This window comes from Tauraco erythrolophus, chromosome 12 (assembly GCF_009769465.1).
Source record: "Tauraco erythrolophus isolate bTauEry1 chromosome 12, bTauEry1.pri, whole genome shotgun sequence".
In the NCBI taxonomy this organism is placed as follows: domain Eukaryota; kingdom Metazoa; phylum Chordata; class Aves; order Musophagiformes; family Musophagidae; genus Tauraco; species Tauraco erythrolophus.
In genome coordinates, this window is record NC_141476.1 from 7,183,821 (window position 1) to 7,199,840 (window position 16,020).

Sequence of the window (16,020 nt, forward strand, 5' to 3'; positions counted from 1 at the left end):
GACCAAACTCTTTCCGCTTAGTAATTAGCCAGTCATTCTGCTACAAGGCAGGAGAAGAGTATCTGACAGAGAACTGTTCTGGAATACGTTAGTGGCTCCTCATTTAGGAACCTCTGCTCAGTGACTCCGAGCAAGCCTCTGGCTCGCAAATCTAAGACTGCTTTGAAAACTGGGTACAGAAACATGTGGTGAGTTCCAGAAAACTTTTTTGTGTTGTAGCTTTAAGCCTTTTAGAACACTGTCTTGCTAAAGGATTTTAATTATAAATTTCCTGAGCAGGAGCTTAGTTTTAATGACTTTATCTGTCTGAGTAGGCTGGGAAGCTTTAATTGATGTTAACTATATAAATATAATTTAATACTTAATACAGAACTAAAGGAAGATACCTGGGGAGAGTTACTCTTAAATGTCATTTGTGTAAGTTTATTCTTAATCAAATAAGAACCTAATTTATGACACTATACAATTTTGTATCCAGAGAGCAAAGACTTTAAACTAAGCCTCAATACCTGTGCAAGATAATCACTAAACCATTTGGGAGAAAAAGCTGCTGCACGAAAATGACAACAAAGAGGCTATGACCTATCAAAGGATGTATGTTCAGGCTGCAGTCAATCTGGCAACAAAATCCTAATCTCTCACCCGATTCTTGAAGGTCAGAAGGATTGCCTGCTCCAATGTAATTTAGAAAGAGCAAGAAAAAAGGAGCAACTCTAAAACCCCATTCAAAGAGAAGAAGCAATAGAGACGTTTTTGGTGTTGTGGGATGTTTAGTATTAGGGTTTTTTAAGTGCACTCTGCCTTAGCCCTGGCCGCACTTTTGCACACAAAAGCTACCTTATAGCTCAAGTTTGTTTTGTTGTTGGTATTTTTGCTTGGTTTTTTTTAATATTAAAAAAATGCTGCTTCCCAAAATAGGTTAATAAATATGACATAATCTGAGCATCTCAATTTCTATGTCAGGTGCTCCCTTGTAAGTAGGAAGTTACTATTTTTAATCTGCAACATGTAAAACGTCCTTTTCCATTCCTCAGATAACTGAATGATTAAAATAATAGGCAAGTTCAAAATTAAGAGGTCCTAAATTGCACTGATTTTCTTTGGACCCTGAAAAAGAAGGGGCAATTTCCCTCTTGGTTCAAGTCAGAGGCTCTCAACACACCTTGAATACAGCATTGCAGCCTTCCACGCACCTCTAAACACTAAGTTTATGTTTGGTTCTTCAGATCTCACTGGGATTCCCCTCTCCAACAGAAGAGGAAAAAATGAACCTTTCCAATGCATTATTGTGAGACTAGCAAAGTATTTCATCCTCCAAATAATCATTTCTAAACTCTGGTCATAACTTTGGGATCAGGAATGTTAGATAGCGAGGGAGTTGAGGAACACAAGATGTATCTGTAGACAGAAGATGAACTGCCTAACCCTTTCCACCACCAGGAAAATCAACAGAAAAGTGGAGAAACATGAAACACACAGTTGTCATTTGGTTTGATATTTTCCTTCAACAACGAAGCCTGAACTGCTGCAATCAGACTCTTATAAAAGTTTGAAAATGAATAAACCTTTGTCTAAATAATTGTTGCCCTTTGACCAAGACAGAACAAAAATATAAGTCTCTAAGGTCTGTAATTTGCTGTGGATCACAACTCAAGTTGTGAACAAGTCCTTCCACAGCCAGCAGGCTGTGCTACCTGCTAAAGCACAACTGAACTGGAGAATTGAAGAGTTAACACCTATTTTAATGAGCAAATTGTCTCCAGAGATGACAGGACTGCTCATTATATTTATTGTCCACTATCAGTTTCTGCCTTAAGTGCCAGCCCCAGAGAAAAGTATTCATCTTCAAAATAAAGCCTCAGAAAATGCTCATCTTATTTTCCTCTCCCACACTCAAGCGCGGTACAGATCGGCCTTTCCAGTATAGTTAAATTCAGTCCTGTGCAAAGCTGCTGAGGCCATGAACAGGTGACTCCACTCCTAATTTAAACCCCATGGAGAGAACAAGTTTTGACTAATGGATGGGAAAATTTAGACAATGCCAAGCTCTTTGTCCCATCTTTTCCTCTGATTGACACAATAGAGCCTTCATTAATTTAACTGCAGCTCCCCTGTATGCTGGAAGGAAATATTCCTTCAAAGAGCAATCTCATCCAGCAAGATGCCTCAGATCTCAGCACTTCCCAGAGCTCAAAAACGTACTATTTCAGAGATGAGACCATTCACAGGGATCGAATGTCCCAAGCACTTGGAAAATCAGAGCTTCTGCACAAATGTTTTCAACTTCCTCTGAGTTTCCACCTTAGATGACTCCACCTGGACTCTGCAGAACTGTTTTGCAGAGTTACTTCATCCCGTCATTGTCAAACCTAAGTCAGCTCCTTATTATTGCTGTCCAAAGCTCCCTTCCTGCTCCAGAGCATCACCTGCACTACCACACACTTCTCCCTTCACAATGGCCATCCTGGCTAAGCCTTTTCACCCCAGCTGCCTGATGTCTTTAGCTGGCTCCTTGTCCATCATTTCAGTAGCCCTCTCAACACAGGCTTCTGCCCCTCTCTCAGATTTCTTTCCTCACATGTCGCTCTTCAATTGCCCAGCTACATGTGCCACACCTCTTGATGTGTGCTCCGTGCCTACCCCTCCCATCAGCCATGCCAGGTACAGCTTGGAAAACTTTTGTCCTCAAAGAATGGAAACTCGTGCTGAGCTCTCTTCACAGCAAGGAGAAGCTGTTATCCCAATTATATCGGTTAACAGACAAAGAACAGGGAAAACCTCTGAAGCTGACACAGCTTACACTAAACATTTCTTTACAGAAGTACTTCTCACTGCAGATGCTTTCAAAGTTAGTTTGCTTTGCAGAACTAAACCGGTCTTTCAAAGTTGAATCAGTGTAGAGTTTTGTCTCTTCTTTAAAACTAAACCTAAAACTTACCAACAGCAGCCTGCTGTTAGGAAATATCTCTCTTGTTCTCCAGCACAGACCAAGTGTCCCACAGAGTCTGAAGTTCCTCAGTACAGTCACAAGCAGTTGCTTTAAACTCGAGTGGCAAAAATCAGGTAAACAGCTTTAAAAAAAATCCTGGTTGATGCTTAAATCATAAATTACTACCACATTTAAACACAGAAAGCCTTAAAGCCAAAGAGTAGACCCTTAATTCAACCTGCAGAATTGTCTGCATTATACAATCTATTCCAGCAACTCTTCCAGCACTGAGAGTCTGTTAAACTTATTTTAAAAGGCTCAAGAAAGTAATCACATCCACCAGCCAAACTGTTCTTTCAGCAAGAGTAGCACTGTGCATCCCATCCAGCATAAAACTGTTTCCAAGGAGCCAAGTGGGGTCAGGCTGTGTCACAGGAGGACAAATGTTAATGAGATTCCAGGCAAGAGAACACAGGCAATATTTTCTGAAAACACATTAAGTCTCTTGTTGAAAGATGACTAGTATTTTACAATTTGCCCAGTCTCTTGGGGTTACCTTGGCCCAGAACACGGAAATTTCAACTACATTATATTTTATCAAGTATTTTCCTTTAATTGATCCCTTACTCTTTCCTACAGCCTTTTCACTTAAAGAATTATGGGCTTGTCCACATATGGAACTATTCAGGCATAGTTACTCCTGACAAACCCTGTACAGAACCTTACTTTGGAATAAACTGACCTTAAACTATCTCAGACACTTCCAAAGCTGATTCTAGCAGAATACATGGCAAACCAGGAAATACTTTTGAATTATTTATTTCTCACCTATACTCTTTAACTCAAATTAGCTTTCTTCTATAGACACTTTGAGCTACAAATATTTCTAAATCCACTGAACATCAGCCCTAGGACTGAAAGGAAAGAGATAACCATCAAGCTTCTACTCCATACTGTGAAGCAGCACATCCTCTAAGCCCTGCATTGAGTAGATAACACAAAGCAATCTAGGAAGGTAAGATGATGAAGAAGTAAATACATGCAGTTAACATAGAGCATACAAGAAAAGATCAGCGTGGGTGGCTGGTTAGGTGTTTGACAGTTCTTAATTTGCTGTTTTAGCCTTTAATTGTATGATGAATTTGCTGGCAGCATTTGTGGATTCATGCCTCCATTCATCTTTATTTACAAGCAATTTCCAGCTGCAGCTGTAATTTGCATTTCCATCCACTCTAACTAGGCTCCTTCTCCACCAGCCCTTAGCGGCAGCAGTCTCACCTTCACCACCATCTTTCGACCACTGCTCAGCTACATTTCTGCACAAGGATTTGGCAAAAATCCTGCAGCATATGTATTGCAGACCTGACCTCACCTGGATTAATTTATGAATATTTCAAAATCCACCATGATTAATTCAAAAGACCATGTGCGTTGCTGCGCTCCCCACCATTGCTCATTTTGCTAGGGTCGGCACACGTTCCCCTTCTCGATGCCTCTATGCATCCAGATATGCACAGCACAAGAGAGAGTCACAGCCAGAACAGGCACTGTTCAATGAAAATGGTAAAAAAAGCATAAATGCTGCAGAAGAGGTCTGATCAGACTTTGGATACTACTTTGAATTCTGCTACGGTCTGTCAGCCCATACTACACTGGTAGAGAGGAGATAGGATGCAAAGTAGAGATGCAGCTTTCTGTTTTTAAACAGTTTTGTCCACTTCTTAGTTCAGTTCTTAGAAAAGGGATAGTTAAAAATTCAAAGCCATTAGCTCAAAAATCTACACACAGTAAGTGCTAAGTCATCTCTTTGTTGCAGTAGACAATTGTTGATTTAGAAGCAACTCTCCTTAGAGCATCCAACTTGCCTGCTGAACTAGAAAGCCACATCTTCCAACATGCATGTTTTGGAGTTTCAAATAGCTAAAATCTTAACTCCATGTCTGATGCGAATGGCTGCCTAATCTCTGTTAGATTGGACTCCTGCAAGCTCATCTTCTAGGGCTTACAAGGCTGCAAAGCCTTGACCAATTATCCTTCTGGAGATTACTTCATGACTTCACTCTGCGGACTCGTCTGACTCATGCTTCTGCCTTTTCCTCAGAACAGGCATTAATAGCAACTTTCTTCCCTGACCTAGCCAGTTACTCTCATGGAATTCATATCAATACACTTTTGGAAATTGCTGTTCTTCTATTAAACTGAAACTAGTTAACTGTTTCAAAAGATATTGCCAGGGCAGAGGGAAGAAGGGGCTGATTCATGGATGGGGAGAGATAAACAACATGATGTTGTCCATCATGTCTAAAATGCTTCTTTTTTTTTTCTCCAGAAAAACCTCAAGTCTAAGATAATATAAAGCATGCACTTTCCTTCTTTATTTAAATTAAAAGCACACTCAAAATGTCGTTCTACAGAATCCTGATTTTTAAACTGTAAACTTGCTTGCACTTGGGCTTGCTTCTTCTAAGCAACGAGCTAGGACTAGTAGAGAAAGCTATCTGAATTCCCCAGAAATAAAAGCTTCGTAATGCAGGAATTATCTATTTGACACAGCCCAACAGCAGATAAAAAAATTCCCAAGTTATTAATATTGAGGGTCAGATGCTAATCACAGATGAACCACACACTTTGCTCTTATCACAAAAGTATCTTCAGTGGCAATACACCAGGAACACACAAGCAAGCTTGGAATTTCACCTTGAAATACTTGCCCTCACCTTGCCCTGTGGAGGCAGACGAGGTGACCATGTCGCACTACCCACTTACTTATTTAAGATAAGATAAGGCAGTGAAATGAATGTCCAGCTGCATTTCCATGTTTCAGCTGTTGCTCTCTTCGGCATGTTTCCCCTGCTACTTGGTTTAGCTTATGTGAAGTATGACAAGTCAGCCATTCTCATCCTCTCTCCCCAGTGAAGTGACAAATTTTTGGATGTTTCAATTCAAATTGATTCAACACCCCTCCTTTCTCAAATTTTGGAAAAAAGTTAAGTGAGAGGCTATGCCAAAATCCTTCTTGCTGAGGACAGCCAAGCCTATCATCTTCGAACAGAGCAGTCCCTACCTAGCCGTTCAGAACTGTCTCAGAAAAAAGACAAGATTTCCCTCTTCTCTTATGAGGTTCGTGCTCCACCAAACCCTAGGAGGTAGTCTAAGTTTTAGCATTCTTGCAATCAGACTAGAAACACCTTTCTGGACCCATGAGCTTGTCCAGTATTTATACAACTCAAGCAACCACAGTGCAGAGACACTGCAGCAGGATGAAGACAAGCCAGATGAGAAACCTAAAGTATCACGGTTACATCAGCTTAACAAATTAACAGGACTAATGAATATAGGCACAGCATCACTAATTTGACCAGGCAGCTTTCAGGGTCTGAGTTAGTCTCTCTGGTGCTACGGCATACTCTGTAGACACACCGCTCCATTCCACGTAACCTGGGATCTCACAGCCTTGGGGATGCACTGCACAGTGCTGTAGTCCTAAAGTACTCAGCAAACTTGCACAAGTACAAAAGCAGCCGAATAACTTCAGCTGGTAATCTACTTCCAGAGTATGGTCATTACCGCTGCATGCCAAAAGAACACGACATCGGCCTCCCATCCTGGTCCTCAGTCCTCCCTCACACTTTTGAGCGAAAGTGAGCTGAAAGTCAGGTAGCTTGCTCTCCTACAGAGTAGGAAGAAGACAAAAAAAAGACATCATCACCAAAAATAGCCAACCAAAAATAAAAGGTCAGAAAGATGATAAGAGTGAACTTGATGTTTACAAGCAACAGGCCAAAACTTTCACTGAATATCTTGCAAAGCTCATATTGTAACCATAAGAATATGTAAATAATAGATGGAAAAGGCTGTTGTCAGCTAGCTTCTCTAGAACGTGATCCAAACGACTTTATTCTCACCTCCATGGAAAAGCCAGCAGGGTGTACAATTAACTGTGCTGAATCCAACCGCTTCGAGACTCATGAAGTTGTCGGTCAAACTGGGACAATCTGAAACTTGTCCCATAAAACCATGCTTGCAGGAGGCTGGTAGGAGAGGCCTAGAGGGGGACTTCTCTTTATCAGAGTTTCTTGTAATTAACAGTATACACTGTCGTATTAAACTGACATAAAAAATTCTGTACAAATCAATCTGGAGCTGTACAATTAACTCTGGATCTACAAGACACACCTGTTTACTATTTAAAACGGGCATTAGGAGGTCAAAAATACTGCTCCTTCTCAGAGTGACTTACACTGCCTTAGAATATTAAAAGTAAAATTTTCAAACATCTGGTTTTCCTTTCCACTCCCTATGATATCATGTTTTCCAAGCACATTTGGCAGCTCACTGTAAAGATACAGGCAGACTAAACATACAGGGCAATGTAGAGTCAAGATGAAAAATTCCAAAGCCCTGGATGCAGTAAGTGTTTCCTATCTCCAAATCTGACAGTTACACAAGTGGTATAATAAGGGGTTTCCCCCCCCTTAGTAACGCATGTAATCTTCAACCTTCTTCTTCCTTGATGAGACAATATACCATATATCTGCCCTCTAGAGCTTTGGCTGTGTCTCTCTAAGTAATTTTTCATGTATTATGGGATATTTAGAGTCCCTATAGAGCAAGATTCAATTATAGGGGAAAATAATAATGTTTAACAGGGCCAGATTTTGAATGTACTTTTCTTTATCTCCCTCTGGGAGATGAGATTAGCCTTCTCTATTCCTTCTGCCTAAATAAGAAAAAAAAACAAAACACAAAAAAAAAACCCACAAAAAAACCAACCACACACCCCCCATGCTACAGTCACTGCCTTTTCACTGCTTGGTTTTGTGCTTCCTAGCCTGGAACTGGGAAATTGGACCAAACCAGTTTCAGGGGCCTGCGTTTCCCATGAATTTACACAGGTTGTAAACAATACAGAAGAGTCGCTGTTATAAAAACTAAGAGCTCCCATGTGACTGATTTCTCACATACATTTTAACATATCTTGATGCAGCCTTTGCATTTTTTCCTCTTTACCTATTTTACTATTTTTACTGGGTCATATTCGAAAGGCAGATTAGTCAGCGTTAATGTACCTTTAACCTTAGCACATGCTCACATTTTACGGATGCACAAGACGTGAGCTTAAATGAGTCAGCTACCCAGTGAAGGAGCAGCAAACCTAGAAATCCAACATCCATTTCTTACTCTATATCTTCATTTCTCCATTTTGTAAAAAGACAGTTTGGAAATGCAAACAGATGCCTTGGGAATTCTAACAAAACAGAGTCTTTGGCTTATTATTTTACATTTAAAAGCAATTTATATCATAGTAAGTATTAAAGTGTATAAAGGAGGAAAAGTACGTATTAAAAAAAAATAAAGCTACTGACAAAATAATAGCCCCAGTGGTTATGCCCTGATTAAAACTTAATCACTAATCAATAAAACTATAATTATAACTTTCACCCTGATGCAATTTGGAATAGTTTATATATTTCTATCGATCCACTAAGACTTTATATAAAACAAACGCGAGATCTTGCTTTGTGCTATTTTTGTTACAGGTTTGTTGTAGCAAATCTCTAAATCCCCACCTCAATTATTTTACAGCTTAGTTCTCCCATCATGCCAAGAGAAGAAAAGCTTGCAAAAAGCACTATCTCGTTAGCCAAAAAATGTCTGTTACAATATGGCAGTTTCCACGCTGTAAGGTCAGGTTGCCATTTCGATGGCTAGTACTATACGTTTCTCTGGCCTTCAAGCAGCAAGAGCCAAGCACAGGGGACAAGCCCAAGCAACTCATCTAACTATGCCACATCTCCATTTGTCAGCCCGAAAACGAAAGCCCTAAGTGCCCGAGTTGTAAGAGTCACGAAACCACAGCCCATGTCGGATAACACAGGCAACAGGATCTGTAAGCACACAAGGAGTCACCTGTAACCAGCTGTTCTTTGGCTGCTGATGATTAAATTACCCAGGCACAGTTTCCTCACAGGCAGGGGAAGTATACTATAAATAACCCACTCATGAAAGAAAAGACCTTTTTTTCAGTGGATTTTATCGTAGAGTACTGAGCCCAATTGTCATTTTGCTTGATTCTGAAATAGCACTTTAGAAGCTTAAAACACCTCTTGGATCTGCTGTTCCATGAAATACCGGGCAAATAAGGAATTTAAGGGCTACACATTGCCCTAGTGAAGAACCTTTTGCTGGTTTTTAACAGCCTTTATAGAATTTTAATGGAAATAATTTCTGCGCATTGCCTTAAGTTAGGAGCTGTAACCTGACAGCACAGGCACTAATCAAGATCAAAAAGAATCCACCTGAGGCAGCAACACAAACATATCCCACCCAGCCCTAAATTTATCACTTTCTGCCTACTCCTGCCTATAACCACTACCAGAGTGCTTAGGAGGTGCTGCATTCACATATCTTCATGCTCTTGATATGTTAAACTGAGCTCCCTGGCTAAATCCCGTTCAATCTAATCTGTATCATTTCCACAGAAGAATAAAAATTGCTTGGGAATCAAAGCCGAACCCACAGGGACAGCTCAACTGTTTCCCGTGGGAAGCAGCTAGGCTATGCTCCTATAATAGCAAGGCATCTGGGTGCTGAGCTAAAACGGCATAGATCCCTCTGCACTCCTGGCAGCTTGGGACCAACCTGCAAGTAAGCTGAGCCACCCCAGGGAGTACAAAGACATAGCTACTTGTGACGGACAGAAAGAAGCCAGTGTCACAAAAGATGAAAAAACTCAGTTAATAAAAGCAGAATATGGAATCATGGACACAATACATTTTTCTGCCCCGCATCATGGGCTAAAGTTGCAAATGAGCTAGAAAAGCTGGTTTCATACAGCCCATTTCCCTCCCCCAAACTTGTGGAGACAAAACAATTTGCAGCCCGTTTCATCCCTGCAGTGCCAGGAAACACCCCGTGTGACCAAGGCAGGAGAAAGGAGGTGGACAGCGCTGGCAGGAACAGCAAAGGACTGTTCATGGCTGAACACCCAGCCCTGAACACTGCCAAGGCACTGAGTCAACTCTGCAGTTAAAACTGAGGGGAGCAGGAGAAGGATTTTGCTGAACCTGGAATGTATTTGATTCAGCTAACCCAAAGCAACCTTGGTCTTTTTGTTTGCAAATAACACCAGAAATAGTTTTTAAAAACCCAATATTCAAGCTTCTAGGATAAAGTGTGTGCATAAAGCACCTTCAGTATTTCCCTATAGACAAGTTTGTGCCTGGATCAGACAGGAATGATCATCATTTGATCACAACAAGCAGTGTTCCCTTTCAACACCTGCTACAGACTATTTGCACAGAAAGTTCCTGTTATGGAGTGTCATGTACTAGCTCTTGTAAGAGCTAAACTTTCGACTCTGTGGATCCACGGGTTGTCCAGTCATCCTAGCATTGCCTGCTGGTAATGAAATGAATGTTATTATCTTAAACTGGAATATAAAGTAACTTTCAATTACAGCCTTGCCATTAATTTCTACGGAGTAGTCAGTATGAGCCGGGAAACAGCCTAGGTATACCAGATCGGAAAGTCACGAGGGCAAGAGGTATTTTGTTACTTAAATTCAACAGGTTAATGTTATTTCATTTGTAACTTACAATATAAGACAAACATACAAAAAACACCACCCCCCCAACCCCCCCGCAAAATTAATTTCTGCAAATTTCATGCTGTTAACAAGGCAAGAGCAACCTAGCCATCAAAACAAGAGAGGCTTCTTTTGTGACCTTCCTTAACGATGTGCTAAAGTGTTCCACAGAATTTGGTCACAATTATTCTGGGTTCTGCACCAACCTAGGCAAAGCAAGCGATGACTTGCAGCTCCGGGATCTGCTATAAACAAAGTAATGGATTTAATGGATAAGAAACACAGTAACTTTTCCAAAAAGTGGGAGGAAAGAGTTTTCAAAAAGCTTATATATACAGATTATTTTCATTATTTACGTTTATCCTGCAATAACTCGACCAATACACTAAACTAAGGGCTACAGGTCTTAGAGGGACCATGTGAAAAGCTGTCACTAAACTACACAGATGTCCCTCCCAAGGGAGAAAGCGTCATTACATTACCCAGGACACTCTCCACTGAGACAGGCTTCGCCAGGAAACCATTACACGTTGCTTGTTAGGTGAAGCTACACAGCTGACAGTAGCCCTGTCCTGTCACATCACTTTGTACATCCACTTGGAGAGTCCGTTTATGAATATAACAAAATATTTTGGGAAAGAGTGTTGGCTGAATGTGGATGCATGGAGGGAAGGAGAGGGAGATCAATATAGATTAATCAATACTGGTTCTTACGCATCAAGGTGCATGAGTTTCAGGTGATGGCACCTACCTACTTTACGTATAACATCACTGTCTTATGGCTATTTTTAAAATAAAAATCCTTTCCATGACGACTCCACATGAAGCTGAAAGGAGTAAAAGCCTTTCTTGAATGCTAACACTGACACACAACTATTACAACAAGAAAGCGTGTTCACATTTTGGAACAACATATCTACTGACAGGTCAGCCACTTGGCCTACTAAGAAATTGTTACTAACTCAATTATTCACTTCGAAATAATCCTTACAAGTGCAAACACTTCACTAAAAAATAATATTTTTGCGAGAACTGTCACAAGTACAACGATGGTCAACACTCAAAAAAGTAAGACATGACAACAAACTTGAGTATCAATAATTGAATGGTTTCCTCTCTTCCCACAGACACACAATATCCGAACTTCTTCCTTACCACTTCCCCAAGGGAGGCAGCCACCATGTGGGCGGCTGGAGTCAAGTACGGTGCAGAGCCATGGTGCAGCACAGATTTCACATTCTCATAGGTGATAAAAAATGCAGCAGCTGAAATTCAAGAATAGATACAGTCACTTAACTGCTCCTCCATCACAGAATTAGTACAAAAACATTTAGAGGTGGATTTTGTCACCTATTGTTCTACAGCTGCAGTTGAAAACAGGCTATTTTTGTCCCAAAACAATGCAACAGTATCAACACAATCCCTAGAGTAATTCCTTCAGAAGTTCATGCTCCTGCCTACCACTGGCAAACCTCCCACTGATATCAAAGCTGTCAGGACTTAAGGCCATATTTAGTATCAAGACAAAGAAAGATGTGTTAATTAGTCAGGAATGTCCAGCAGGTTTGGAAAAAATGGTATCTCACATATTCATAGATAGGAAAGGCAGAGAGGAGGTTGTATGGTTGAATTGGATAGATGGTCTTTATTTTCTGGAAGGAAAAAAAAAAACAACAAACCACCACACCACAAAAACATCCAACCAAATCAGTTGATAACTGAAAAAAAAAAAAAACCACCAACAACCAAAAATCATAAAGGTATTCGATACAAGTCTTCTACCCTGCAATGTGCAAAACTGTTCCAGTAGCAGTTATTAATAACTTCTTCCTAGCTATCGTCAGTTCAATGTTTTGGATTTTAGCTCTATAAAAAAAATTCTTCCAAGCTTCTGAAGGCCTTGTGAAAGTCCTGTCCAGTGAACAAGAAACACACGAGACTAAATTGAACACAGTAGCATGAGCTGTGTTTACTCACTGCAACAGTCAAAGGCACTTGCACCTTAAGGGTTACTCCTTCTCCTACAGATAATTTCATTTCTCAGTCATACGTTGAAAAGATAAAACCACCGTTCAGATTTTGAAGATGTAAAACCTGAAAAAAACTGACATGTCTTGCGGGGGAACAGATTTTAATTGTAAAGAAGGGCTATGTGAATTGCCTCCTGCTAATCAAAAGATGCTTATCACCTCAAAAGGAGATAACAGCAGGCAAGATAAAGAACTGAATTTTTTTATATCATCTTATGAAGGACATCAAACATCTGAAGGTGTCAGTGGATTTGTCAGCAAAGTTCTCCTAACATTCACTACTAATGGCATAGCTTGCTACTTTTTTAATCCCTCCCTACAAAGACAAAACAGACAAAGGCATTCGGAATTTTAGATGCCTTTTCTCTGCAGGGACTACAAGCATTTACTGTTTTAAAGTTTCAGTTTCAAAATGAGAAGACATCAGGAATACTTCTAAGTGTTACAGTTGTTTCCAGGGAGAAAAAGATGGGCATGGCATCCCCAGAGTAATTAGCTCAAAGACCTCCAGTGCTCACACACTTCGAATTTTGATTAATTTCCAATGCCACAAAAGAACGGGTCATGACAAAAGCGTCCAGGGCAAGCAAGACTCAATCCTTCCTTGGCACCCAGAAATGCTTTAGGGTCCCCCTATACATAAGGACAGGCTTATAAGACATATCCAGGAACATTTCCAAGGAGTAAGGCTTGCTTTTCAGAGTAAACACGGAGCAGCCTTCATTCCAGGCTTGCTCAAAGAGTTTGTTCAATACTGTACAATTCTAGAAACTGCTCTTCACAGCTGGACACAGATTCACAGAATACAAACAGCCACCTACAGGAGTGGAAGCCCCAGACATCAATGTCCTACACTATGTAAGTTCCCACTTAAAGATGACAAAGCATAATCCAAAGAAAATTTACCATTTGGAAAGGATCCTATAGCAGTGGAAGGAACACCAGCATAGATGCCACGAAAGCCACCAGCCTTCCTAAATCCTTGGGGACTCTGCAGTCTGGTTTTTACAGTATCCAGGGGAAAAAGGATCAAGTCAACACAGACGCCAGCAACTCCACCAGCCTTCAAGACAAAACCATGGAGTAAAGTACATCAGTATTCACAGGGGTGTATCTGTGGTGCTTGTGTGAGCAACTGAGGCACGCCTAAACCAGAGCACTACTGACCGTAGCTTTTCGGAGGCCAAATTACAAACCCACAGTCTTACACAGACCTCAACAGCTTCTACAGCTATAAGAAGGAAGCTTCGACATGAGAGAAAGTAATGGATATCACCACTTTCAAACCATATCCAAGGTATTTTCAAAACAGTCTCTGTGGTTTGAGTAGTAAAAGCATAGCAATGCCACACTGACCCCCTACACATAAAAGCAAGACAGCGAATGCCACTTATGGAAATGACAGAGCACAGAACGACCAACAGCACAAGGAAGTTGCGTGGTGAGACCAGGGAAAGGCAGAAGCACCTCTACAAAGCACATTGACAATTTGCTAGCAAACTTCTTCATTTCAAGTGTTACCCCCACATTTCCTTTGTTGAACAAAGCCTAAAGTAAAATGCTCTATTTCTTTTTACTAACAAAAGCCTACAGGAAAAAAAAAAATCATATTAAATAAAGATGTTTTCAAAGTCATACGGAAAAGGGGAAGCTTTTTATCCAAAGCAATTCTTAAAATAAAATCCTGAAACAAAAAATAGTTTCAACTAAAGCTCAATCTTTTTCCATTGCCTGTGCTTTTAGATGACAACTTTTTTTTTAAGTTTCCCCAGGACATGGCTGATCTGTAGAAAAGACTTGCTTGTCAAAAACAGGGAGAGACTGAAATAAATAGAAAAACTCATTTCAAAAAATAAGAAAAGAAGAAAATAACAGTAGTTGGCATTAATCCATTATGAGACATTATTTAGATGCACTGTTATTCAGAACAAAAAACAGTTTTAAGTCTACCTCATATAGAGCAGCACATAAGAAACAGCTGCTCAGGTTTTTAGCTGTGCCTGAAAACAAGTCACACATGTGTTACTCTGATTTTTTTTTTTTTTTCAGGGCCAACAGAGGATTCAGAGAGGTGTTCACTATTTTCCACTAAAGTTTTAATCAATAAGTTAATTACTCTTTTAATCTAGTTGGCTATTTTGCATGCATTGATTTTCCTTCACTCTTTTTCATCCAAACCCTTATCTGCTGAAAACAGCATCGATCAGATTTAACCTAGCCATCTGTTAAAACACGAATCAAAAGTTACTAACGGCTTCTTCAGTTTTCAAAGTTCTGTGTCTTAAATGTCGTTTAAATTCATGGAGCAGCTGACAGAGCACCTGCCCGAGGGCGACAAAGCCTGGGTGCTTACGCCACCTGCAGAGAGAAGGATAATCTTTGGATAATAAGGCAACTAAAAGGCACCTTCTCCCCACCTTTAGGAACAGCAGCATTCTCATTTCCAAACAGCTAGAAAGCGTTTGCCAGGAGTGTGGCACACCCGTTAAACTTAACTCCATCAGAACGATTAACCAAAAGCAGCAGGAGCGTTTGGGGCCGGAGCCGAGCTCTCTTCACGCCAGCCCAGGGCACCAAGTCCAGCATTTTCCACACAGCACCGAGAGGGAGCGCTGGATATTCCCAAGGAGGTCCCTAGCCACGGACACGGGGGGTTCACCCCCTTGCACGCGGCACAGCCGAAAGTGCGCGCTGGAAATCGGCTTTTAGAGCGGGAAATACCGCGCAAAGTACGCGCTCCACCGCGCACGGGTACCGCCAGGCTGCCGGCAGGGTCACGGCCCCTGCACAGCCCCGACACCCCCAGCCCGGGGTGAAGACACGAGGAAACGAACCGAGGCACGCTCCCGCCGCCCCTCAGCGCGCCGCCGAGGCCGCCGCGTCACCTTGGCAACGCGCAGGCCCGGGCCCGCTCACTCACCGCCAAGGCCGCCCAGGACTCCCGCGGCTCCATGCGGAGGTGGCGGCGCGGGACAGCGGCACGGCGCAGCGCAGACGGGCCGCCCCCGCTCCGGGACGGGACTAGACTCCCCGCTCCAGCCGCGCCCCAGAGGTGTACACGGGCGCAGCCATGTTGCTGCCCCTGACCCGCGGTCAGGCGGGAGCGCGTCGCCACTGCGCCTGCGCAAGGCCGCCGCGCATGCGCACGGCGCGCGTGGACGCCGCTGCCCGCAGCGCTCGCCGCCCCTCTGCCCGCGGTGAGGGGAAGGCAGCGCCCGCGTCAGCCTCGCCGTGAAGCGTTAGGGCTCTGAGGGCGAAAGCGCCCTCAGTCACCCATAAGCTTCGTTAGTTGTTGCTTCATGGCGATCTGCTGCGCGCTCGCAGCTCTTGTCCTCATAGGACAAGTTCCCTAAACCCTTCTCTAGTTTCGTTGCTCGTAAATTTCCCGTTATTAATCCCTCCGCTGGTACAACAAAGCACCTGTACGAAAATGGCTGGATGTGCCTATGTGTGCATGTCCGTATGCTTTTCCT

At 42.0% G+C, this 16,020-nt stretch overlaps 1 protein-coding gene across 1 annotated transcript in view; it reads right to left on the bottom strand.

Moving 5' to 3' along the window:
• Positions 1-15,500, bottom strand: part of SLC25A26 (solute carrier family 25 member 26) — an 88,194-nt gene extending 72,694 nt beyond the window's left edge. The window contains exons 1-3 of the mRNA XM_086619005.1: positions 15,468-15,500; positions 13,454-13,610; positions 11,673-11,782 (exon numbers count right to left, since the gene is read on the bottom strand). Of these exons, the coding sequence (XP_086475131.1) occupies positions 11,673-11,782; positions 13,454-13,610; positions 15,468-15,500 (300 nt within the window). The remainder of the gene's footprint in view (positions 1-11,672; positions 11,783-13,453; positions 13,611-15,467) is intronic.
• Between the last annotated feature and the right edge of the window lie 520 nt (positions 15,501-16,020).